The 25215-nt window shown below is 40.1% G+C and overlaps 2 protein-coding genes and 1 long non-coding RNA gene across 4 annotated transcripts in view; 1 reads left to right on the top strand and 2 right to left on the bottom strand.

Annotated features, from left to right (window-relative positions):
- The window catches only part of LOC309478232, a 156937-nt gene extending 146958 nt beyond the window's left edge, over window positions 1-9979 (top strand). Inside the window, exons 2-3 of the long non-coding RNA XR_014198887.1 lie at window positions 6299-6645; window positions 6702-9979. This is a non-coding gene — a long non-coding RNA (uncharacterized lncRNA). The remainder of the gene's footprint in view (window positions 1-6298; window positions 6646-6701) is intronic.
- LOC309478109 (uncharacterized protein) overlaps window positions 1-25215 on the bottom strand; it is a 127241-nt gene that overhangs the window by 99847 nt on the left and 2179 nt on the right. The gene's annotated exons all lie outside the window — the stretch shown is intronic.
- The window catches only part of LOC309478177 (uncharacterized protein), a 61567-nt gene that overhangs the window by 2831 nt on the left and 33521 nt on the right, over window positions 1-25215 (bottom strand). The window contains exon 2 of the mRNA XM_082141781.1: window positions 21653-21772. Within this exon, the coding sequence (XP_081997907.1) occupies window positions 21653-21710 (58 nt within the window). The 5' untranslated portion in view covers window positions 21711-21772. The remainder of the gene's footprint in view (window positions 1-21652; window positions 21773-25215) is intronic.

The following is a 25215-nucleotide window of genomic DNA, read 5'->3' on the forward strand; positions in this document are numbered from 1 at the left end:
AATAATCAAGAAGTTAATATTATGAATTAAAATTTGTCAATAATGAAGTTTGTTTTCTCTATTTTGCCAACGAAACTAGTTCCGAACTAAGCCACAGCAAAATGGTTGTACATCTCCGAGCAACACGCTGTTCCTGAATGAATCAGCCGTTTTAACAAATCGTTTGAATGATTCATTAAACCTGTGACTTGCTGCCACCTACTGGCGGTTTTAGTTTCATTATTAAAGGATAATGTCATTAAAAAATAATTTCATTTGTCAAATAATTCAAAATATTACTCTCATAGCATTATAACTCCAGTGTAATGCATTGTGTAAATTCCATTTTCTTGCCAATGGAAACTTTTCTCTATATTTAAAGTTGGCAGAGGCTATCACCGGTGACGTGGCACGATGGCGCCTGTGTTTGGCGATGCGTCTGTCACTTCTCTGCTCTCACGTACATTTGTAATCCTCCTTGTGATATTACTTGTGTCAACCCTATCAACTACCAGCTATGTCTCTGCAATCATACATATGCAGGACTTGTGTATTACCTGGGACAGATGTTATGAGTTTTTCCCTCCAAAACTGGAGTGCCAAGCACCATCGTCGGAATACCTGCTGCTTACCCGGCGCCGCGGCAGGAGAAGGAAGCGGGGATCCAGGGCTGGGGTTCAAGACTGGAGGAGAAAGTGGCGATCCCGTGGATTTTCTCCTGGGCCGAACAGATCCAGAGCTCCCGGGAGTGAGCGGTGCCTGAGGCCGGTTCCGGTCTGCGAGTCAGATCGGGATGCGGTCTGTGCGTCGTCACCTGTGTGGTGTACCTCCGACTGGATCTTCCCCACCCGGCCTGCTTGCCATCATGCACCCCGTCAGCGTGCCCTGTGCCCGGTTACCTGTCGGACGGATGAGGCCATCCAGCCTGTCCCAGGACAGCCCTTGTCACGCACGCGCACTACCAGGATTGCACTTATCAACGTGCGCTTCATTGCGAACAAGGCTTTTACTCTGAATGACCATTTCACTAAGGAGAACTTGGATTTTATGTTCATTATGGAGACTTGGCAGCGGGAGAACAAACACTTTCATCTTAAAGAACTATGCCCCCCGGACTGCTCCGTGTTTGGGACTCCTCGGCTAGCGCGACGTGGAGGCGGTCTTGCGCTGGTATTTCGTTCGACACACGAACTTCGTTCGACTCCTTTGAGATGCAGATGTGTAAGGTTGGGAAAACACACCCCTATTACTGGGTTTTAGTTTACCGAACTCCTGGTCCTGCACGCACATTTCTTGATGATTTCTCAGATTTTTTAACGTCTATCATAAAACTAGATCGCGTTTTAGTCCTTGGGGACTTTAATCTGCATATTGATGATCCCACTTGTTTGATTGCAGCTGAATTATTGACTACCATGGACTCGTTTAATTTTGTACAGCATGTTTCTGGCCCCACGCATAAAAAAGGTCACACGTTAGATTTGGTCTTCTCTTGTGGCCAGAGTGTGGAGGAATTTCTAATTAGTGACCATTGTTGTATATCTTTTAATTTGTCACTTATCATGATGCCTACTGTCTGCAATGTTGTAACACAAAAACGCATCATTAGTGAGACAACAATTAGTGATTTCTCTGCCTCTTTTGACTCTCGCTCCTTTGTTGATTGTGAGGATGTTGATTCATTTGTGCAAAGTTTCAACAACCACTGTCTGTTGATTTTGGATATGGTAGCGCCTGTTAAAAACATTTCAGGGTCACATAAAAAAGCCCTCCCATGGATGAATGATAACATTTGTAGTTTTAGGAGAAAATGTCGTAAGACAGAGCGTCTGTGGAAAACAACAAAATTAGAGGTACACAGACTCCATTTAAAAGATATGATACTGGATCTTAATGAATTGATAAAGCAGGCTCGCTCGGCTTATTTTTCCAATCTTATGTCAGGTAATAAGAAAAATCCTAAAGTCTTGTTTGACACCATCGAAAATCTAACTGCACCTTCAGCTCCTCTTGTGCCTGTGTACACACATGAGGACTGTAACAACTTTTTGTCGTTTTTTTGTGAACAAAGTACAAGACATTAGGGCCAGTGTTAAAGTTCCCCTAATCACTGTGTGTTCTACTGAATTCTCAATGGTGTTGTCTTGGTCGTCATTCACTCCTGTCAGCCTACAGGATGTGAAGACCTTAATAGGAAATATGAAACCGTCTTCAAGCCCCGCTGACATTGTCCCAACACCCCTGTTGTTGAAAATGTCCGATATTGTTGGCCCGTCTGGTAAAAATAATTAACCTGTCACTTGCATCTGGCTCAGTCCCCAGCTACTTCAAACACGCTGTGGTAAACCCGATCCTTAAAAAGCCCAATCTTGACCCTTCAGAACCTAATAACTATAGGCCCATATCAAAACTTCCATTCATTTCAAAAATTTTGGAAAAAGTAGTGGCATGCCAGCTCACTTCCTTTATGGAGCAGCACAACTTATTTGATATTTTTCAGTCTGGTTTTCGAAAATTGCACTCCACTGAAACAGCTCTTATCAAAGTCTCTAGTGATGTGATGATGGCAGCGGACACTGGCCGCTACACTGTACTTGTACTTCTCGATTTGACTTCTGCTTTTGACACGGTAGATCACAGTATACTGATCAACCGGCTTCATAATGAGATGGGACTATCTGGATCTGTCCTCCAGTGGTTCTCTTCCTATATTCAAGACAGAACCTTTAATGTTGCTATAAACAATGTACAGTCAGATGTGACCAATTTGTCCTGCGGAGTGGCACAAGGGTCAGTTTTGGGCCCCATTTTGTTTTTACTGTACATTTTGCCACTTGGTCATATTATGGGGTTGTTTTAAGGATGTATCGTATCATCTCTATGCTGACGATGTCCAGTTGTATTGTTCTTTCAATGATGCTGAGTTCCATCGTTTGTCACTGTTCTTAGAGTGTGTGTCCTCCATCAAAGACTGGCTGGCCACAAACTTTTTGCAGATAAATGCAAGTAAGACTGAAACACTGATCTTTGCTCCAGACCACAAGATCCCGCTGATCAAGCAGCACCTTGGCTCCTCTGTCAAATCCAGCCTCAGAAACCTGGGGGTTGTGTTTGACCAGGCCATGTCATTGGAGATACACTCAAAACAGCTCGTCCAAAACTGCTTTTATCACCTTAGGAATATCTCTAAAATACGCAAAATGTTGTCAAAGAAGGATCTGGAAATTATTATTCATGCTTTCATATCAACTAGACTTGATTATTGCAACTCTGTTTTACCTTCTTGAATAAGTCTGCTCTGAACAAACTGCAAATGGTTCAAAATTCTGCTGCTAGACTTCTAACTGGTGCCCCCAGAAGGTCTCATATCACTCCCGTTTTGTTGGCTCTCCATTGGCTCCCTGTAAAATTCAGGATTGATTTTAAGATTTTAGTGCTGACTTTCAGGGCCTTAAACAGTCAGGCCCCACAGTACATCAAGGACCTTTTGAGCCCGTACTCCTCTAGCCGCACTCTTCGGTCCTCTGGCCAGAACCTGCTTATGGTCCCCAAGACTTGTTATAAGACCCGAGGGGACCTGTCTTTTCAGTCTGTTGCCCCCAGACTGTGGAACGCCCTGCCCCTGTCTCTGCGTCTGGAAGACTCTGTTGACTCTTTTAAAAAAGATCTGAAGACTTGTTTATTTAAGAAAGCTTTTGGTTGATGGGTTTTCACTAGTGTCACTTTGATTTTACATATGTATATACATTTTATATTGTTTTGTTTTACCTTTCTTGTGTACAGCACTTTGTGATTTTATCTATGAAAAGCGCTTAAAAAATAAACTTTACTTTTACTTACTATTCTAGATGTGCTAGATGCTAGGCTATTTAGTGCAAATAGCTTATCATATAGAAGGTCTATTAAGTACAAGCTTTTGTATTGGGTTCGCCTAAACACTTTTAGATAATAAAATAATGAAAACGAGACACAGAAGTTCCATGAACGATGCACACTCTTTAATCTTTTCCCGTGTCAACCCCTGGTCATCTTATGCGCATGCCCATCTCTTTCTTGCCTATGGCAAGTCCCAAAGGACAGAATGTACTACACACACATAACTTCTATTCAGACTTTAATCTGTTACATTTACATAAATAAGTGTTCTTGATCTGCCCCTTTTACCGAGGATGCATCGAGAGGTGACTTGTGCGGACTTGAGACAGCCAGGTATCCCAGAATGCATCTCGCACCAACCAGCAAGCGTCAATAGCAGAGGGGAAAGCCAACGTAAAAATACTGCTGTTATTGTGTCACGAAATGTAGTTTTGTCAGGCGAGAATGTAGTTGTTTAAAGTGTAACTTGCAGGTAAAAATTTTCTCGAAGAAAATGCAATAAACATAAAGATAAGAACCGCCCACCACTGATTTGTATGTTTTTCATACCAAAATGCTGAATATAATATGAAAAGTTGGTACTTTTTAGTGGTTTTAAGCACTCCCGCTCCCTTCCACTAGGCTGGGCGTGACGTCATAAAAGGAACTCCAAGCCTAGAGTTACTGTAGTCTAATGGCAAGTAGGCTAGCAGTTATATTGAAATAACTCAATTGTAAACATAATCGTGTGTGCTGGCTTCAAGAGGACCGTGATCCTGCCAGAAATGAGAGTAAGCTATTCGCAAAACAAACGGGTTCAGGCAGCATGCACGCAAAATTAAACCGAACTTTTATTTTGACGGGTTGCCATGAAGACCTTTGAGTTTCTGTGCGTGTATAATATGACGATAGTTTTTCTCAAATGAAACGGTAAAATGACTCAGAGTGGCTCTGGAGATGAATTTCATCATGTCATCATATCGTGACAGGCAGCAGCTAGACTGAAAACAGCGCGAGCATCACTCGTGCTTCAGTGTGTGTGTGTGTGTGTGTGTGTGTGTGTGTGTGTGTGTGTGTGTGTGTGTGTGTGTGTGTGTGTGTGTGTGTGTGTGTGTGTGTGTGTGTGTGTGTGTGTGTGGTAAATGACACGCGCGTCTGCGCCATTCATTCACACAGAGACAAACAGAACATGCAAGGTTAATATTTAAATAGTATTTCTGCAGTTTAATATACACAGACACTATATCGTGGTATATATCGGCTACAGTGCTCATAGTAATGAAAGTTAGTCTGGAGCCCCGTGCTTAGATAAACATGGAAGCGACTTAACGCAGCTGCCTATTACTGGGTACCGAATATACCCGGTACTACAGAAATGCTGGTACCATCACATTTTCAGTACCAAAGTACCGGTACTTTGACAACACTAGTTTCCCACCTCCTCAGTCTCCCAGTCGTTCTCTATAATCAAGCCACAAACAGTCACAAACAGTAGGAGTCTAGCAGAGTATGGTTGCAACTTCCTTTTATGACGTCATCACCCAGTTGCTGTAAAAACACGCTACCTTTGAAGAAACCCCAATAAATGTTATTTTAACGCATTTTAAGACAGAAATTTTTACATATATACATATTGAGCACTTTAATTTACACATTAATTGGTTGTGGTGGTTAACCTGCAAGTTACACTTTAAAGGGTAACTAAACCCTAAACCAACTTTTTTTAGTTAATGATATGTAAGAATGGGGCTTTATTAGTGCTGTTCATTGATTCAAGTAGTTTTTTTGACATTTGTGTTTAAAGTGTTTTAATTTTACAAAATATGGTGTAAAAACGTCTGAGTGCTGCCCTCTTCAGGTTGAACAGTGGCTACTGCAGTTGAATTTTCCTATTGGAAGTTGTGGTACCCTCTGACATCAGACTAGCCTAACTATCAACTAACCACGCCCTTGCCTGCAGAGAGATACGTCACAGATGCACGCCCCCTCTCCACTGGGCTCTGCCTACTTTTCCAGCATTTTTCAAATATTGCCAGTGGGTGGAGTCAGGCTCTGACCAGGGGTTTAGTTACCCTTTAAAGCTCAACTCTGTGGTTTATTTATAAAGATAGCGCCTATTTTAAAATTGTATCTGCCGTTTTCGGAGTTGTGAGATCCAGGCGATACCTGCCGAGAACAGCCTTTCCTCGGCTAGTGCTTCTGACGCTTGCACTGGCACTGATGCCTCTAGTCTACTGGCTAAACATGAGATATAATCAGTCTTGTGTATATCTAAGGGGTGATCTTTGGTCTCATTAATCTATAATTTGTTCCCTGGCAAATCGTTTTGGCTGAGGGCAAAGTGAAGTTTCATAACTTTCTATATTTAGGCTATTTAACTTTAACGTTGTAGCCTACTAGAGAGCTGACTTATGTGTTTGACTGAATCGTTTACTTTATTTCTTATTGTATCCACCTTATAGAGAGCCTAAGTCCCTCCCCTCCGCTTCCGGCTAATGGGACCTTATTTCGGAAAAAATATGTATGGTGGTCAATGGCGAGAGACAACTTATCTTTTTATTCCATCTGAATTGTGCCCTGAATTACACATATGATATTTGTCAATTTAAAAGATAATTATGAAAGTCAAGAAAGTCGCAGTTTGTCATAAAACAGAAGAGTAACATTTAGTTTTATGTGAAAAAAATCGTTCAATGAACTACATCTCTCGTCTCGCACTATGTACGTATGTGTGCAGTCTGGTACAAAACACTCAGGCATGACGGCGTAACGTTACGATTATAACGTAAGACTATAGAAAAAATAACAGACGTTAGCTTCAGTAAAGTTAGCTTCAGTAAAGTTAGCTTCAGTAAAGTTAGCTTCAGTAAAGTTAGCTTCAGTAAAGTTAACTTCATTCATTGAGAGGAAAGGTATGACGTCACATGTGCGCCTTTTGGGTTTGTAGTCTTTGTAATTATGTATTTTCATAGTCTTATACCTCAACAGTTTTACATCAAACTGCGACTTCCTTGACTTTAAAATGTATCTTTTAAATTGACAAACATCATATGTGTAATTCAGGGCACAATTCAAACGAGATCAAAATATCTGTTGTCTCTCGCCATTGACTACCATACAATATTTTTCCGAAATAAGGTCCCATGGTGGTCAACCGGAAGGGGAGGGACTTAGGCTCTCTATTCCTGACGATCTTACTGCGTTGAATTATGGGTGGCACTTCCGGTTTGGGGAACTTTCATTCAAAAAGACTAAAACGTATCATTTAAAGGTTGCCCAACAAATAAAGCTGATCTGTCAGTTTGACTGAACGAGCCATCAATTTCCCTTCATGTTTTATTTTCACATCATGAGAATAACGTTACACTTGGTATTTTAACGTGACGTTATAACGAAAATATATATATGGTAAGAGCTCTTTTCAGTCGCTGCTTTTCTTTTCCTCGTGACTATTTTCTTTTTCCCCTTTGCATGTAATAGTATGAAGAAGGACAACATATACTGCACATTTGTGGTCTGTTCTCCCGATTTAATTTACGATATATCCCATTAATAATTCACTGGAATGCACAAAGAATCTACATTTTTTCTCCTCAAATCCTCACGTCTCTTTCCAGGTTTGTTTTCACAGGTAAATACAATTTATTAACTGTCAAAATGATGGAAATTACTTTGAAATAGAATCACGCAATGCTGAAGTTAATGAACATGTTTGATTAAGGCAACGTGTGTAACATAATACAGATATATATTGTGATATTTAACCCGTCCGTTAATTCTGTGGAAAGAATCGCGTTTTGGGGGTTATTTCTTGTTGAAAGTACCTTGTTGATGCTTTTACACTTTTAAATGTTCTTTTAATGTTCGATGGTTTAAGGGTGAGTGAAATAATGTCATTGTTGTACCCAGTTTTTATAAAAAAAAATAATTAAAAAAACGTATTATTGCGTTCTTTGTTTTCTGACTTGCTAATTCGTTTTCAGATTTGTCGTTGTGTTTTCTGATTTGTTATTTTGTTTTCGGAATTGTTATTGTGTTTTCTAACTTGTTAATTTGTTTTTAGTCTTTCCATTGCATTTATAAATTTGTTGTTTTTGTTTTCGGAATTGTGTTTTGTTTTGCACTTCTCAGCCACCGTATTTAGCAGATGATCATCACACTTACAATCACTCACAATTATCCAGATGCAAATAGTCGTTTAGAAACAATTCCATGATTACTGAATTTACTTTCTTTTAGTAAGGAATAGCTCATTTGCTACACAGGAAAGGAATTGGGAAATATAGGCTATCACAAACGCAGACTCTTTCATGACCCAGAAAATGATAAAAATGTCCTCTCATCTCGTGCAGCAGAAGTAGAAGTTGTTCAGTCAAAATGCTGCATCTATAACTGCATGAGAGGATAATATATATGAGCTGTAAGTTTCTCGCTGACATGTTGCAAGCTTTATTTAATATCACAACCGACATAAATGAAATACTCACGAGTCAGATACGCAAATGATTGTTTCAACATCACACAGGGGCGTGACCTGATTTATTAAATAAAGTCATGTGAACACTCTGCGTTTTACTTGCGTTGTCAGGTTACTTGTTTGCATGTAAACGGGGAAAACTGGTTATTTCAATAAGCTGATATTTGTGAGTTTAGTTATCAGCTTACTGGTGTGCATGTTAACGTTGTTTCATTCGATTGATTCACTTAAAATGAGGATTCGTTCAGGAACGAAACATTGCTGTGTTGCTCTGAGACGCACAACAGTTCTTTACAACAGTTCAGTTTAGGCCGGGTGCAAATTAAACAATGGCCATTGGCGGGACAATGATACACATACAGTATACATATAGGCAGTGTTCGAATTGAGGGGGGGGCTGGGGGCCCCCCATAAGCATCAAGGGACCCCCCATAAGGCCCAAAAAAAATTACCTTGGGGGGTCCCCTGGTTTTTCATTAAAACTAAAATAGAAACAATATTTGACATAGCCCTATCTATTTTTTATCAAAGTATTGCGCTGCCGCTCCCATAAAAAGCTACTTCAAATTAGATGTGCGTCTGAAAATACGCTCAAGTGCGCCACACGCTGTTTTCTGAAGGAATTTACAGACTGTGGCGCGACGTCGCTGTGTGATTGGAGTGATCCTTCCTCGTTATTTTACCTCACGATGACGGTAAGATAATATTTCTGTTTTATGATTGTGGTGCACCTAATTTACTGCTACTGAATAAGTGTTTATCTTAGAATCAGACAGTCACTTTTATTATAATCTTGGTCTGTCAATAGTTTATTTTTTATTTTTTTTATCTTATCTTATGATGCTAGCTCACTATCGGATTGTTAGTTGTAATTAGCCATCTAACGTAATTCTGAGAAAAATAGAATCTTGTTTGGAGCTAGCATTGCACCCATTCTGAATTAAACAAATAATTTTAAATCTAGTAACCTTAACTGCTCAAAAACAGTGTTAATTTAATTAAGGACATTATTACTGATGAAAATGTTCATCAGGTGAAGGCTTTTTTTGTGTCAACGATGACAAAGCAGGGTTGCTAACTCTCACGAATTGTGCGTGAGACACACATGCATTGATTATTACGCCGAAGACAAACATGCAGATCAACCGTTTTTGTTATGAATTGTATCCTATTTTCCGTTATTATGTATAGCTTAATACAATTAGTGTAGTATTTAAGGTTAAATGGAGAAAAGGGTTTTAAATTCAATGCAAAGAGGCAAATTAAAGTCATTTTGTGGCCAGAAAAATAATTTCCATTTGCAATGCCATTGTTTATCCACTCTAATAAATATACATGTATCTAGTCTAGTTGCTCAAAAGAGTATTGCAGGTCATAACTGCTTACTTATTTTTAGGTTTTGCATTTGAATAAATATTTAGACATGATCAAACACTAGATTTTCAAATGATACATTTTCAAAAGATAGTCGTATAAGCACACACAAGTGAATATTAATGCAAGAAAATACTGAATTTAACCCAAGAAAAGTAAGTACAGTAGGCCTATTCATGTGAATTGATAGTGAATCAAGAGATCGAAATTGATTAATGGTCATCAGCATCGTAATCGTATCAAATTCTTTCTATTTTTTCCCTCTTGTAGAAACACAATTGTGACAAAACATATATTTAAAGGTGAACTAAGTAACTTTTTTTACCTTAACTGAACAGCTTCAGAGTCATTGGAATGGTTATATTACTTATTTCGGGTTGAATGGTGGTCGTTTCGCACCCCCCTGGTGCCCGTGAGCGGAAAATACGCACTTGCAACTTTGAGCCGGCGGGCCGCCGGCCGCTGCGTCAGGAAGTCTCGCGTGATATCAGGTCTCGCGATGTAAACAATTGCTTTACGGCCAAAAGAAATCTGCTAAAATGCTGTCATTATTGCGCTCCCTCACGCTGTCCGAACCCGAATGAAGAAGACGTTTTAAAGAATGTCCCATCTGCTTTGATGTCGTTGATCTATTCGCTGATTTCACGCAGCCGCCATTTTGAAATCGAAAGTGAGGCTCCGGTGGGAAGAACCCCGGAAGTAAAGATAAACAACAATGCCTTGGATTACCAACCTGAAGCTGCTGCCGCGATTTACACTATTGGATGTTACTATTCAATATAGGATATATATATAGTTCATTCCTGCTTCTTTTTTTACATTCTGAATTATATATATAAAAAAATATATATTTATAAATGAATTTCACTGTATATAGTCTAAAGTATGAAAGAAATGTATGTACATTTTTAGAACTGACACAACATCATTAAACACAACAATACGCCATCGCATTCACGACTCTCCTGTGATTAAAGGCGACACTTCCGGTTTTCTTCCCACCGGAGCCTCGCTTTCGATTTCAAAATAACGGCTGCGTGAAATCACCGTATAGCCTCTGGTGTCTGAGAATCACCAACGAGTTTTTACAACAGTGTTGTCAAATATCTATTCCGAAGCTGTGGGGGAGCTCTAGAGAGAAACCTGCGAGCAAAAAGCGAGAATACAGCGAAGAAGTCCCGAAGCTACTGAGTGCTGCTTTAATGTAGTCTCTCATTCACCACTATAGAAGTTTACCAAACTATGACAACTTCTGCTTGAAAATATGAAAGGGTTATGTAACTACATTCAAGATAAATTAGTTTTTTAAATGAAATAAAATGCCTACATGTGCACAGTTAGGGCATTTGGGATGAATCTCTTGCATAAGGTAAATAGCCAATAAACATTAAGTCATTATAGAGGTGCTCTTGAAATTGCAATTGTAAATCGCGGTGACGAATCACAACGCTTCTGATTGGACATTTCATTTCTAAACTCAATAGAAACGTGTGATTGGTTATAGTGCTCAACACTGCAAACTATGCGTAAAAGGAAATGACAATACATATGATGTAACCCCCCCCTCCTTTCCCTTCATGACTTCCCATGAAAAAAAATTATCATGCCACTCAAAAAGTACATTCTTTTACTTTATTCTTGTAATATATTCTACATTCAATGTAAATACATATTTAATTAATTACATTTATAATAGTGCATAACCTCTAAACAACCAGACTAACAAAATGAAATTGTACAGAATATTGGAAATAATTGGTTTACTCCCTAACATGCACAAAATAAGCATTTCCATCTAAAATTGGAACACTTTGACCTCCCTCCAATTTCCAACACCAAAACAAATTTCTCTTTCAGATAATGTTGCTTTGTTGCAAAAAAGCAAAAAAAAAAAAAAAAAAACATCTTTTGATTTATCAGAATATCATTTACTTTATAGTCATTTACTTTGAAAGTGATGGATCTGAACTTTGCTTACTTCGGGCAACACTTCTTATGTTTCTGTAGAGTAGATGATTGGGTGAAACTCTTCCCACAGTGTGAGCACTTGAACGGTTTCTCTCCAGTATGAACTCTCTGGTGTCTTTTTAAGTCGCTGGATGAAGTGAAGGTCTTCCAACAGTCAGAGCACACATAAGCTCTCACTCCAGTATGAATACTCTCATGCTCTTTTAAAGACTTAAGCTGTGAAAAACTCTTTCCACATAAAGAACAGACGTGAGGCTTCACAGCAGCATGAATTGTAAGGTGTTGTCTTAAGTTTTTTTCCACAACAAATGTTTTATCACACTGATCACAGCTGAATGATCTCACTCCAGAGTGACGGCGCAGATGATCTTTGAGATTTCTTTTCTGACTGAAACTCTTTCCACACTGAGAGCATGTGAACGGTTTTTCTCCAGTGTGAATTCTCATGTGCATATTTAGGTCTCCTTTCTCACCGAAACTCTTTCCACACTGAGTGCATGTATGAGGCTTCTCTCCAGTGTGAATTCTCATGTGTGTCTTAAACTCTGATTTATATCTGCAACTCTTTCCACAATCAGAGCAGGTGAAAGATCCTTTGACTCCAGTTTTTCGAGCTCGTTTTTGTGTAAAATTCTTTCTGTTCCCATCTTCATTTGTTAAACGATGAGGTTTTTGCTGTTTGTCTTCATTCACTTCCACTGGGTCTAAAATCGACATATTAAATTCCCATAATTCAATAAAAGGACAAATGAGAAACAAAAATAAATATGGTTCAGTCTAATAAACTCAGCAAAAAAATTTTATAATAATTTATTATTGTACCCTTTTTAAGGATACTGTATTTCAAAGATAATTTTGGAAAATCCTAATAAGCTTTACAGATCTTTATTGATCAGTTAAAACAATGTTTTTCATGCTTGTTCCGTAAACCATGAACAATTATTGCACATGCACCAGTGGAACAGTCCTTAAAGGGATACTTCACCGATTAGCATTAAGCTTTGAATCAGTAAAAACCAGGTAGTATTTTTGAATGACTGTGCTTCCCTCCCTCATGTCCCCCTGAGACGAGAGATTTCTGTATTGTGTGTCTGGAAAAAAACCTGTGATGATGCAAAAAATCGTCATTTAGCGTCATCTGAGGCTTTTTTGGCCAGAGGCGAGAGACGTTCCGCATGTTTTCAACCCGCCCATAGGAGGGGGGATCTCACAACAAAACGGCGTCTTTTCAGTTTCGAGTCAACTAGTAGTAGCCTGGATGCCAGCCGAACTTAGCTCCGCCCACAACATTTTAGGTCGGGAAGTTCGGTCTGGACTTGATCCGTTGTGGAGCAACTATGCTCGAACCAGAGCTGTTCGGACCAATCAAATTGTCAGGGCGGGCTTTATACGATGATGGACAGATGATCAACAGTAACGTAATCATCCACGTCACCAAAGAGCGCTTGGGTTGAATTCGTTTACAACAAAGATGGCTGCCGCTGGACAATTGAGATGTGTAGATTACGCCATCGCGTCTGTTATAGAAGATATCGACAGCGCATTCATTTTAAAAGAGGAACAGAGAACCGCGATCAAGGCATTTGTCGAATGGAAAGGTGAATGAAAAACATGCGTCACTTACTCCGTTGCTCTGATTGGTTGTAGGTCTATCCAATTGAGTGGAGAGGCATTTTCTTTCCTGGTTTGGTTGAAACACGCCCCAAAAATCACAGCCCAGTGGAGCAGTATCAGACTCATATTCTGACTAGAATCTGAGTATGCCAGCTGCGTTCCAGTCCACTTTTAGACACGCACTTGCGAACTTCCCTAAGCACTTCCCCTCGGGGGAATCCCTGCCGCCATTTTGAAGTGCGTTCCACTTCGTGAAGTGGACGAGGGAAGTTTATACGGACAGACCCTTGTTCCCTCGATTTTGACAGAGGGAGCGAGTCTACTTCATATGTACACTTCAGGCACCTATATGTCCCACAATGCAGTATGATTGTGACGTCCCCACAGACCTCATCTAATCACCACCACAACAGACAACTCTATGATATATTAATTAATTATTATTTTTTTAAACAATCCAAACACGCATATAAACATTTGGATGCTGCATTAAACAAATTCTTAAAGGATAATTCCGGTATTTAGCACTTTGAGTCTCTTTTCTGGTTTGTTTTGGATGAACTAGAGTGGTGGACACAGAAATGTTGACGATGGGTCCTGTCTCGACTTTTTGACTCGTTTAGAATCGCCTTTGACCGCTTCAGAGTGGCTGGCTACGGGCATGCACAAAACATGTCCTTAAAACAACCCTTAACGTTCGTTTTCAAAACTGTGCAACTCACCGAGTGGTTAGTGGTGACAGGACCCATCGTCAAAATTTCTGTGTCCACCACTCTACTTCATCCAAAACAAACCAGAAAAGAGACTCAAAGTGCTAAATACCGGAATTATCCGTTAAAGGGAAAAATAAATAAATAATTAAATCCACAGCTGATTCCAAGTGATCAAGGGCTTAGGACGTTCCAATTCAGCCCATTGCAGTTTCCGCCAGTAGTGGGAAGTTAGCGAGTGAAGGGCATGACCATTTTGGACTGGAACGTAGCAAATGTCTTCCGATACTGCCCGGGAGGCGTGGCCTCCTAGGGCAGCGAAGCAAGTGCATTCTGGGAGTTATTGTCTTTCATTCACATGAGCCAAAAATACATTTTCTGGCTTTTCTCAGTCTAGAAGGCACCAACTTCAAAAATAATTTCACATGTCTACTACATAAATTACCCAATTTAAATACACAATCTTTCCAGCGGTGAAATAACCCTTTAAGACAAACCCCAGGTTTCACACAAGGTTTAGATAAGGTTTAAGCGAGTCTCAGACTAAAATACTTGTTTGAGCCGTTTTAACTGAGAGCAAATTGCTCTGACATATCTTAAAATATGTCACTGCCATTTTTTTTGTCTCAAGAACCACACAGTAATGTCTTTAAGGCACATTTATGAAAGCTACTTGAATGTCTTAATTGAACTAAGGCCTAATCTTGGCTTGATCTAAGCACTGTCTGTGAAACCAGGCCTAAACATTAAAGAGACCTTTCCACTGACTCTGAAAAACACCAGTAGAAAGATCCTCAAGGTTTCTGATCACCTGTGTGAACATGCCATAGCCCTGCTTCAGGAGGCATGAGGACTGCAGATGTGAACAGAGCAATAAACAGCCATGTCTGTAGTGTAAAGCCCCTTTCACACAGAGATTCCGGAAAATACACGGATAAAGTGACCCGGGATTTGACCCGGGTTCATTTGATTTTGGTTCATTCACACTGCCAGTGATTTTCTGGAATCAGAGAGTGCGTTCACACACAACCCGTAAAAATCCCGTAAAGACACGTGACATCGATGTGACTTGTAATGTCTCAGAAGCGTCTTAAGTTTGCTTATGAGCTGCGATTTCTCCCTTGAGAAACCACGCTTGTGCATTTTTTTCTCTGATTCGATCATAAACTTGCGCATTACGTACCGTTTCACAACTGGCGAACGATCCCGGCTTCAGCGTCATCACTACGACACGGCATTATTACGGCTTTAGTTCACACACCGCGCATTCCAGGACTGAACACGGCAATGTAACTAGGTCCCCAACCCGGCATCGATGCCGGCATCAATCCCGGATTGTGTTTGCGTTCACAGAAGGCGTTCTGGCAATTTGCCGTGATCATCGTGCTGTGTGAAAGGGGCTTAAGACACCAAAGACTAGTGGTCGACCGATATATCGCCAAGGCCGATATATCGGCCGATATTTGGCATTTTTGAAATATCGGCATTGGCCGATACGTTTTTCTGATTGGCCGATGTGTTGGAAGCGGGACTTTTATTTTGATGGGCGACGCTGAGAACACCAGCGCCAGAAGAGAACGGCAATGGCAGCTCCGCTCCTGATCACACAGCGCTCACTCACATGCTCCGTCTTCATTAATTTACGATCTCTGTCAGTCATATCTAATACTTTGTTAGACAGAACTGGTAAACAAAGAAAGTAAATGGTAACTTATACGAAGTAAGTAAAGTAAAGTGTTTGCTTTTATATTATTTGTAACAGAAAAGGCAAACAATCAGGCTAAAATACTTTCTCATTTGCCGACAACATTCAGCAAATGCGCATCTACGTCATTTAAACAAATCTCTGAATATCTAATAAACATTTAATTTCACAAACCTTGCAGATTTAATCGATTTCCAGTTGTGATATCTTGTGAAGTGTGCATTACTGTCTGCGAGTGACGGTCGGTCCGTGCGAAGGGAGTGAATGCGAACAGAAGATCAGCCTCACAGGAGACGCGATCTAAAAACTTTAAATCCTTAATTTTAAAATATGCTGATGTATAACCAGTTGCCAACTGTGTCATATTCATATCGTTTTCACTGTGTGCTGTACGTAATATTAGCGTTACCTTGTCTTTATTTGAAAAAATCATTACCAGCACGAAATTACCAGATTACCGAGTGCCCTGTTACAGTGTTTACCTTCTTTTTATTCACATATTCATATATTTCTAAACAATTACTTTGTGAAAAATACTGTAATAGGATTGCAGATTCAAGAAGTTGCCATCTAAAGTATAAGCATGTTTATTTTAAAGATTTGTTTTATAATTTATTTATAATTTATTAAATAATGATTCAAATAAATATATATAAAAATATCAGCCATTGGCCACCCTGCTCTCTAAGATATCGGCATCAATAAAGATGGCGCCGCGGATGGCTGCCTCGGTGTGGAGCTCTCCAGTTATTGTGTTGTTTTTGTTGGTTTGTTCTGCGTTTAATCATTCTTTTCCTATCAGTTTCACCAAAGACGAACTACTGGACATTAGGAAACACACACCAGACAACTTTTTTACAGATTTTGATTACTCAGACGTTTTACTGGACATTCTCGTCGGAGGGGCAGCGGTGTTGTTCAAACGCGCGGTCAGACGCAAACGCGGGAAGCGCGCTGGCGCGCTGGTTAAACTCCGCGAGCGCGGCCTCCGCACTGCACTCCCCAGTATTCATCTTGCGAATCTCCGATCTCTTCCTAACAAAATGGACGAACTTCTTCTCCTCTTCTCTTCTCCCGCACTAACAAGGATTTTTTAAACTCCGCTGCTCTGTGCTTCACTGAAACCTGGCTGAGTGAAGCCATACCGGACAACGCACTACATCTGCCGGGCTTTCAGCTGTTCCGAGCGGATCGCATCGCGGAACTAACGGGGAAAACGAGAGGTGGTGGATTGTGTTTCTACATTAACGAAAGTTGGTGTTCAGATGTAACAACACTGAAGAAGATGTGCTCTCCTAATTTAGAGGCACATTTCATAAACTGTAAACCTTTCTACTCGCCGCGGGAGTTTTCCTCATTCATTCTCGCGAATGTTTACATTCCTCCAGACGCGTGTGTGAGCGCGGCGATACAACAGCTGGCTGAACATATAGCTGAAATGGAACAAAGGTACCCAGACTCTCTTTTAATCATTCTTGGGGATTTTAACAAAGCAAATCTCTCCCGTGAACTGCCAAAATACAGACAGCATGTTACATGTCCTACCAGAGACAGTAATATATTGGACCACTGTTACACCACGATAAAGAATGCGTATCACTCCGTCCCACGGGCAGCTTTGGGGCTCTCTGATCATTGTTTGGTTCATCTTATACCGACCTACAGGCAGAAACTGAAATCAGCTAAACCTGTAATAAGGACTGTAAAAAGATGGACCAACGAAGCAGAGCAGGATCTACAGGCCTGCTTCGATTGCACTGATTGGACTGTTTTTGAAGCTGCAGCCACCGATCTGGATGAGCTCACAGATACTGTAACATCATATATCAGTTTCTGTGAGGATACATGCATTCCTACCAGGACATTCTTATCATTCACTAATGATAAACCATGGTTTACTGGGAAACTCAAACAGCTTCGTCATGCCAAAGAGGATGCTTACAGAAGTGGGGATAAAATCTTGTATAACCAGGCCAGAAACAGACTGACAAAGGAGATCAGAGTTGCTAAAAGAAGCTACTCTGGAAAGCTGAAAAAACAGTTTTCAGCCAACGACCCGGCATCAGTCTGGAGAGGCCTGAGGAACATCACCAACTACAAATCACCATCCCCCCGATCTGTGGAGAATCAACAACTGGCTGACACTCTCAATGCATTCTATTGCAGGTTTGAGAAGCCCAGACTCACACCTCACACCCGCTCTGATGTGCACTTCACACATCCACCATCACCTCCTGCAACCCCTCTCCTCCCCCCTTCTGCCATCCAACCTGAGCTTAAGGTCTGTGTGGAGGACGTGAGCCGAGTCTTCAAAAAACAGAAGACTAGGAAAGCTTCAGGCCCAGACGGCATCTCATCTGCTTGTCTAAAAGCCTGCGCTGACCAACTGGCCCCAGTCTTCACGCAGATCTTCAACAGATCATTGGAGCAGTGTGAAGTTCCCTGCTGCTTCAAACGCTCCACTATCATTCCGGTTCCCAAAAAACCTAAAATCACTGGACTTAATGACTACAGACCTGTCGCTCTCACGTCTGTGGTCATGAAGTCGTTTGAAAGACTGGTGTTGGCCTATCTGAAGGACATCACTGGACCCCTTCTGGATCCCTTTCAGTTTGCTTACAGAGCAAACAGGTCTGTGGATGATGCAGTCAACATGGGACTGCACTATATCCTGCAACATCTTGACTAGGGATGTCAACGATTAATCGACGATCGATTAATTGTCGATAATACATTTAATCGATACAACTTATCGATCATCGATTAAGCAGGTCTTCATGCGCGTGCGCGCTGCTCAACCGCGAAACATGTAAAGCGAGCGCGCCGGAGTTATGTTTGGGACCATTTTACACCTTCATCATGACTATAAGTTTGCATGTGCATTCGCTGCCTTTTGTTTTGTGCAAATGTAAGTTGTAATACTGTTTATTTTCTGTAGGCCTATCTATATCTGATTGATCTCATATTGGATGCATTTGGTTAAGAATTAACTCTGTAGTAAAGCGTCAGCTTCAGCGTGCACAGCTCAAACGGCAGTGCACGACTAATAATGACTATTGGGACTGTAATATTACATAACATTATAAAGAGAACAATATTGTAATAAAACATTGTGAATTATTTGGGTTTAGTTGCCGTGTCGCGTTGCTCCAGGAAGACCGCGTCCACAACATAGTTCTGAATGAATGGCACGTAACTTAGTTCAAGTTCACTTGTGCATGAATTTGCGTCATTTTGTGCAGATATAATTTGTAATATGTTTATTTTGAATATATCTGATTAATCTCATATAGGATGCGTTTCTTTTAGATAAATAACGTGCTAGCAAAGTGCTCCAGTTTAACGGTAGCAGATTCATTCAGCGCGTGCAGTTGTTCCAGGAAGAGCGCGTCCACAACAGTCACACATTCTAAGCGCATATGAGGCGGCGTTGGTGACACGTTGTATTTAGTAGTTATATTTGATTATTAAATAATTAATTTAATTATCAATCACATCGAAACATTTTACAATCCTACTAGCCCTCTATTTATATTTAAAACCATTCTAATTGATTTGGTGAGGAACATAGCGTTTTGAGCAGCATTTGCAGACCCTGTCATGCTGTCATAGCCACTGCATATCGCAGTATTAAGGCTAACGATTAATCGATTAATTGATCGTTAATTTAAACGACGATCGATCATGGGAATTTGTGAAAATTGACATCCCTAATCTTGACAGACCTGGGACTTATGCACGGATCTTATTTGTGGACTTCAGTTCGGCCTTCAATACCATCATCCCTGATCTTCTCACAGCCAAACTGACTCAATCCTCAATCCTCAATCTGTCAGTGGATCTCCAGCTTCCTGACAGACCGGCAGCAGCGAGTGAGACTGGGGAAGCTCACATCCAGGACCCTCACCATCAGCACTGGCGCCCCCCAAGGGTGCGTTCTCTCCCCACTGCTCTTCTCCCTGTACACTAATGACTGCACTTCTAAAGATCCCTCTGTCAAGCTCCTGAAATTTGCAGACGACACCACCGTCATCGGTCTCATCCAAAATGGTGACGAGTCTGCTTACAGACTGGGGGTTGAACAGCTGGCTGTCTGGTGCAGCTATAACAACCTTGAGCTGAACACGCTCAAAACAGTGGAGATGATTGTGGACTTCAGGAGAAAATCCCCAGCACTCCCCCCTCTCACCATCATGAACAGCACTGTGGAAGCAGTGGAGTCATTCAGGTTCCTGGGCTCTACCATCTCTCAGGACCTGAAGTGGGCAAATCACATTGACTCCATTGTGAAAAAGGCCCAGCAGAGACTGTACTTCCTTCGCCAGCTGAAGAAGTTCAATCTGCCACAGGAGCTGCTGATCCAGTTCTACTCAGCCGTCATTGAGTCTGTTTTAGGCACTTCCATCACTGTCTGGTTTGGTTCAGCTACCAAATCGGACATCAGGAGACTACAATGGACAGTCCGGACAGCAGAGAGGATTATTGGTGCCCCCCTGCCAACCCTCCAGGACCTGTACTCTTCCAGAGTGAGGAAGAGAGCAGGTAAAATCATCACAGACTCCACTCACCCTGGACACCCCCTGTTTGAACTGTTACCGTCAGGACGGCGACACAGATCACTGGCCACAAGAACATCCAGGCACAGGAACAGTTTCTTTCCACAGGCCATTTCCCTTCTGAACACTTAACATGCCCCCCAAGGCATATGCCTGCAAGTGCAATACTCCCACTGTCTAGTGCAATATTCTCTAACTCAGGTGATATTTATATTTATATTATTCATACTACTCAAAATACTGTAAATATGTTCATAATCTGTAACATGCACTAGACTCCCACTGTCTAGTGTAATATTCTCTAACTCAGGTGATATTTATATTTATATTATTCATACTTCTCAAAATACTGTAAATATGTTCATAATCTGTAAATGTTTATTCAGACTAAACCCAACTGTGACCCCTTTTTTTACTTTTTATACAATTTTTATTTTATTTTAATATATTTTATTCTTAGAATTTGTATTACTATGTTTCTTGTTGTATTTGTATTTGTATATGTGCACTGGAAGCTTCAGTACCAAGAAAAATTCCTTGTGGGTGCAAGCACACTTGGCAATAAAGCTCTTTCTGATTCTGATTCTGATTCTGATCGGCCATCAAAAAAACAATATCGGTCGACCACTACCAAAGACAGCGCTACAGGGAAACAGGAAAGTGAAAGTGAAAGTGAAAGTGACACGTGACGGCCAAGTATGGTAACCCATACTTGGAATTTGACCTCTGCATTTAACCCATCCAAGTTAATGCACACACATTAGGAGCAGAGTAGTGAGTAGTTAACACACACACTGCAAACGTGGATACACACACCCAGAGCAGCGGGCAGCCTTTGTGTGGCGCCCGGGGAGCGCTTAGGGGTTAGATGCCTTGCTCAAGGGCACCTCAGTCATTTCCCACCGGTTCTGGAATCGAACCAGCAACCTTTGGGTTACCAGTCCAACTCCCTAACCACTAGGCCATGACTGCCCCGGAAGATCAGCGGATCATCCGTTCTAATGCCAAACTACATGTAACTACATTATGAACCCTCAGATCGGTTTAAGAACTTGCAAGTGCCTTGGTGGAAGAGTGAAGTAACATCTCACAGCAAGATCTGGCAAATCTTTCTCAGTCCATTAAGATGAGATGCATTATAGCATTTAAACAGCTGGAAACACCATATAATGACTGCTACTTTTGACATTGAGCCCCGCTCTGTTCAGGGACTCATTATTCCAATTCTGTTCGTCAAATGTCTGTGAAATTTGGTCCGTTTATGTCTCAGTTGTTGACTCTTTCCATGCTCATAAAAATATTTTCACATAATCAGAAATTTGCTTAAAAAAAAAAAAAAAAAGCAAATGAAAGTGGGAGGACGTTTGCTGAGTTTATGATCTAGTTTTATATGTATTGTTCTATCTATACCAACCTGTTTGTTCCTCTGTATCTTCATCTTTTATTCTGCAGGGTTCTTCCTCAATCTCCATCTTTACAATAGTATGTCAGTAGTTTCTCCTGGAGTAATTCCTCCTGCTTGCTGCTTCTTCTCCTGTGGGAAGATGGAAATATGTTATTAGTATTATTATTATATTATTCAGGTGCAAAAGCTTTACCCTAATAGTAGGGTAACATGGGGAGATGCCCATGCCCAATTTAAAAACAATAACACTAGTAACAACATGCCACTTAGCACCTACTGTGCCAATTCTGAGTGGCTCATCTTACCCCAAGGCTCTGATTTAATTTTTTTACTTCAAAATAAAACACATAACTTTTACTCCACTAATTCAAAAACACTGTTTTTTATACTTAAATTTTTTGTAATGTATGCACATTTATAACTGTATACTTTGTATTATTATAATAAAAATGTTTACACAGTTTTTAAACAAAAAAACTAGTTAAGGCTGCTGTGAGGGTGTTTCTAGTACAGCGGCTGTGGGAGTGACAGTAACATTGCTATTGTTCTCTCTTCTGACTGTCGTTATCAATCGCTCTCTGTTTTTATTTACTCTTTTTGAAAGTTGTGAAAAAACTTTTGTGGAGTTTTTTTCTTTTGCTATAATCCAATACACCATTTTTTTTATATTAGCTGTTTTCACATGGATTTTGATTGGATCGATATCTACAATATAAAACAATACTTTTAAATAAGGTCACTTTTCAATTCATAAATGCCCAAGATAACATGAATAAAAGTATGGACCTGGATTTCAATTTATTCATTAAATAAATCCCACTAGTTTTTTTAACTTTAATTTCTCATAGTTTCAAAATGTAAAGAGTTTTTCTGATTGATTTCATGCAAGAAAATGTCTTTTCAACATGTTAATAATGCATCACCTCTAAACAGCTTGACACAAATGCCTCATATATGCACAATTAATGTGCCTAACTCCTCAAAATAGGCATGTACCGATATGAAAATTGTCCGATAGCAATAATTCTTTATATTTGAAAGCAGATAACCGATATATTGGTACATGTTTATGATATAGGCTACAACTTTGTTTACAATATACAAAATGTATTAACAATATGTATTAACAATATGTTCAATGTCATCAGATTACAAATGAGAAAAGTTAACAAAGAGCTGAGAACTAAAAAAACTAAATAAAAAAGAGATAGAGAAAAAAAACATGATGTTAAGATATTAAATCTATATATCAGTTACACTGTACAAATGAAAATCCTTACAATTGAAGACGTCCTACTTGCTTTCTTATTTACCAAAGACGTAATTGTATTAGGATACATTTTAAACCCTTTCAAAAACACAGGGGAAAAAAATGGTTTGTTGTTGGTAAACTTACATTTATGGACATAAGTTAAAGAAGATCAATTAAATTCATAACAAAGCAAGCATAGGGTAAGAATCAAAGTATAATTTTATACAAAGTAGCCTATAAAAGTACCAAAAAATTATGTCTTTAAAATATATTGATATATCTGGCTGGATATTATCTTTAAGAAATGTTTCAATATTTTCCCAAAGTTGCTCAGTATAGAAAAACATGACCAAAATAATTGATAGTTTCTGCGTGTGTACTTGGCAAAATGAGCATTGTGTATCATCTGCTTTATATTTAGTCATAAAATGTTTGACAGGGTAAAATCTATAGGGCTGGGTATCGTTCAAAAAATTTCGATACCAATACCGATACCGAGATTTCGATACCGGTTCCTGAACGATACTTTTTCCGATACCAATTTTATGAAATCCATTTTAACAATATTACATAACACATTACCTCAGAAAAACTTTGGTTTTAGTTTTTCAGTTTGACTCATGCTCCTTAGCCAGTGCACAAAGGAACAACATTTTTTTTATAAAGAGCTCATGCTCACCAAAGCTGAATTTGTTTGAGCAAAATTACAGTAGAACTTGTAACATTGTGAAATAGTATTACAATTTAAAATCTTATTTGAATATATTTCAGAAAGTAATTTATTCCTGTGGTGTCAAAGCAGAATTTTCAAAATCATTACTTCAGTGTCAAATGATCCTTCAGAAATATGAAAACAGTTTGCTGCTTAATATTTTGGAAACTATGATACATTTTTTTCATGATTCTTTGATGAATACAAATTTCAAAAGAACAGCATTTATTTGAAACAGAAATCTTTTGTAACATTACACATGTTTTAAGGTCATTTTTGATCACTTTAATGCATCCTTACTGAAAAAAAAAGCTGACTAACCAACACATTTTTGAACGGCAGTGTACATTCAGTAGGTCATTATTGCAATATAAACACAGTCAGAGTGATCAACAAGGTATCTCTTCATTTACCAGTCGAAGACGCAGCAACTTTCTGCTCTTATGTTTACTCCGTGCACTGTCAAGGTCTTCATATCTGTCGTGGTACCGGTCTTTGCAGCAATTATTTTACCGCAAATACTGCATCGCGCGCTGTTGGCATCGAGCCTGGAGAAATGTAGCCACACTTTTGATCGACTTTTCCACATCTTTAGGGTATTGTGTGTGTGTGCTCGCGTCTCATATGAGTAAAGGCCAATTTATACTTCTGCGTCGAGTGTACGCCGTAGTGTACGTCGTAGGGTACGCACGTAGGCGACGCCGTCGTGAGCATTTATACTTCTGCGAATGTCTGTGTTGCTCTGCAGTTACACCGCCGAAACGCTAGTTGGCGCGGGTGGGTTTTAATGTTCCAGTTCCACTGTGTTTACATTCCTCGCGGCTGTTTTGAGTTTAGGTTTCTACGAGCAATGGCGACTGAAGGAGTCATACAGATGGCTGTATTTCTGCACTTCTTCAAGCAATCTCTCGGTCACTTGGTCTATTTCCATGGCTCCTCACTGATCTTCGGAATTTAAAAATGGCGGGCGGGCGGTGCAGAGTGCAGAAGATCATTCCGGAAATGCGTAGGAGGAAACGCGATGCTATCCAGCCGACCAATCACAGATCTTGCGGTCCGCGTCGCCGCGAGTATGTGCGCGAGTTTGTGTGTGTGTGTGCTCGCATCTCATATGAGTATGTGCGTGGACAGTTTGTGCGCGCACGCGTCTCATATGAGTATGTGTGCGGAGAGTTCCGCGCGTCTCGTGTTTGTAGAGTTTGCGTGTATGTGCGTGAGCGACTTTAGGTGTGTCGTTGTGCATTTCATATGTATTTGTTTGAGCACTGACGTTGACGAGTTAACCCCTTAGGTATCGAAATCTGGTACCGAAAAACAAGTCATTTTTCGATACTCGATAGTATCGAGGCAATTCGGTCGGTACCTAAAAAGTATCGAACTCGGTACCCAGCCCTAAAAATCTATATCTTATTTTGAAAGACCCTTCTTCGATTCCACTCTTACATGTCACGGACTTTTGAAGCTTTGTTTGGTCACGTGCTTTTTCTGCTCTAGGGATGGGACGGTATGAAAATTTAATATCCCGATAATAGTGACCAAAATTATCGCGATTATCAATATTATCACGGTTTTGTTAAAACGAGATGAAAGTGTTCAAAAAGAGTTGAT

The sequence above is a fragment of the Leuciscus leuciscus genome, assembly GCF_965113295.1.
Source record: "Leuciscus leuciscus genome assembly, chromosome: 16".
NCBI lineage: Eukaryota > Metazoa > Chordata > Actinopteri > Cypriniformes > Leuciscidae > Leuciscus > Leuciscus leuciscus.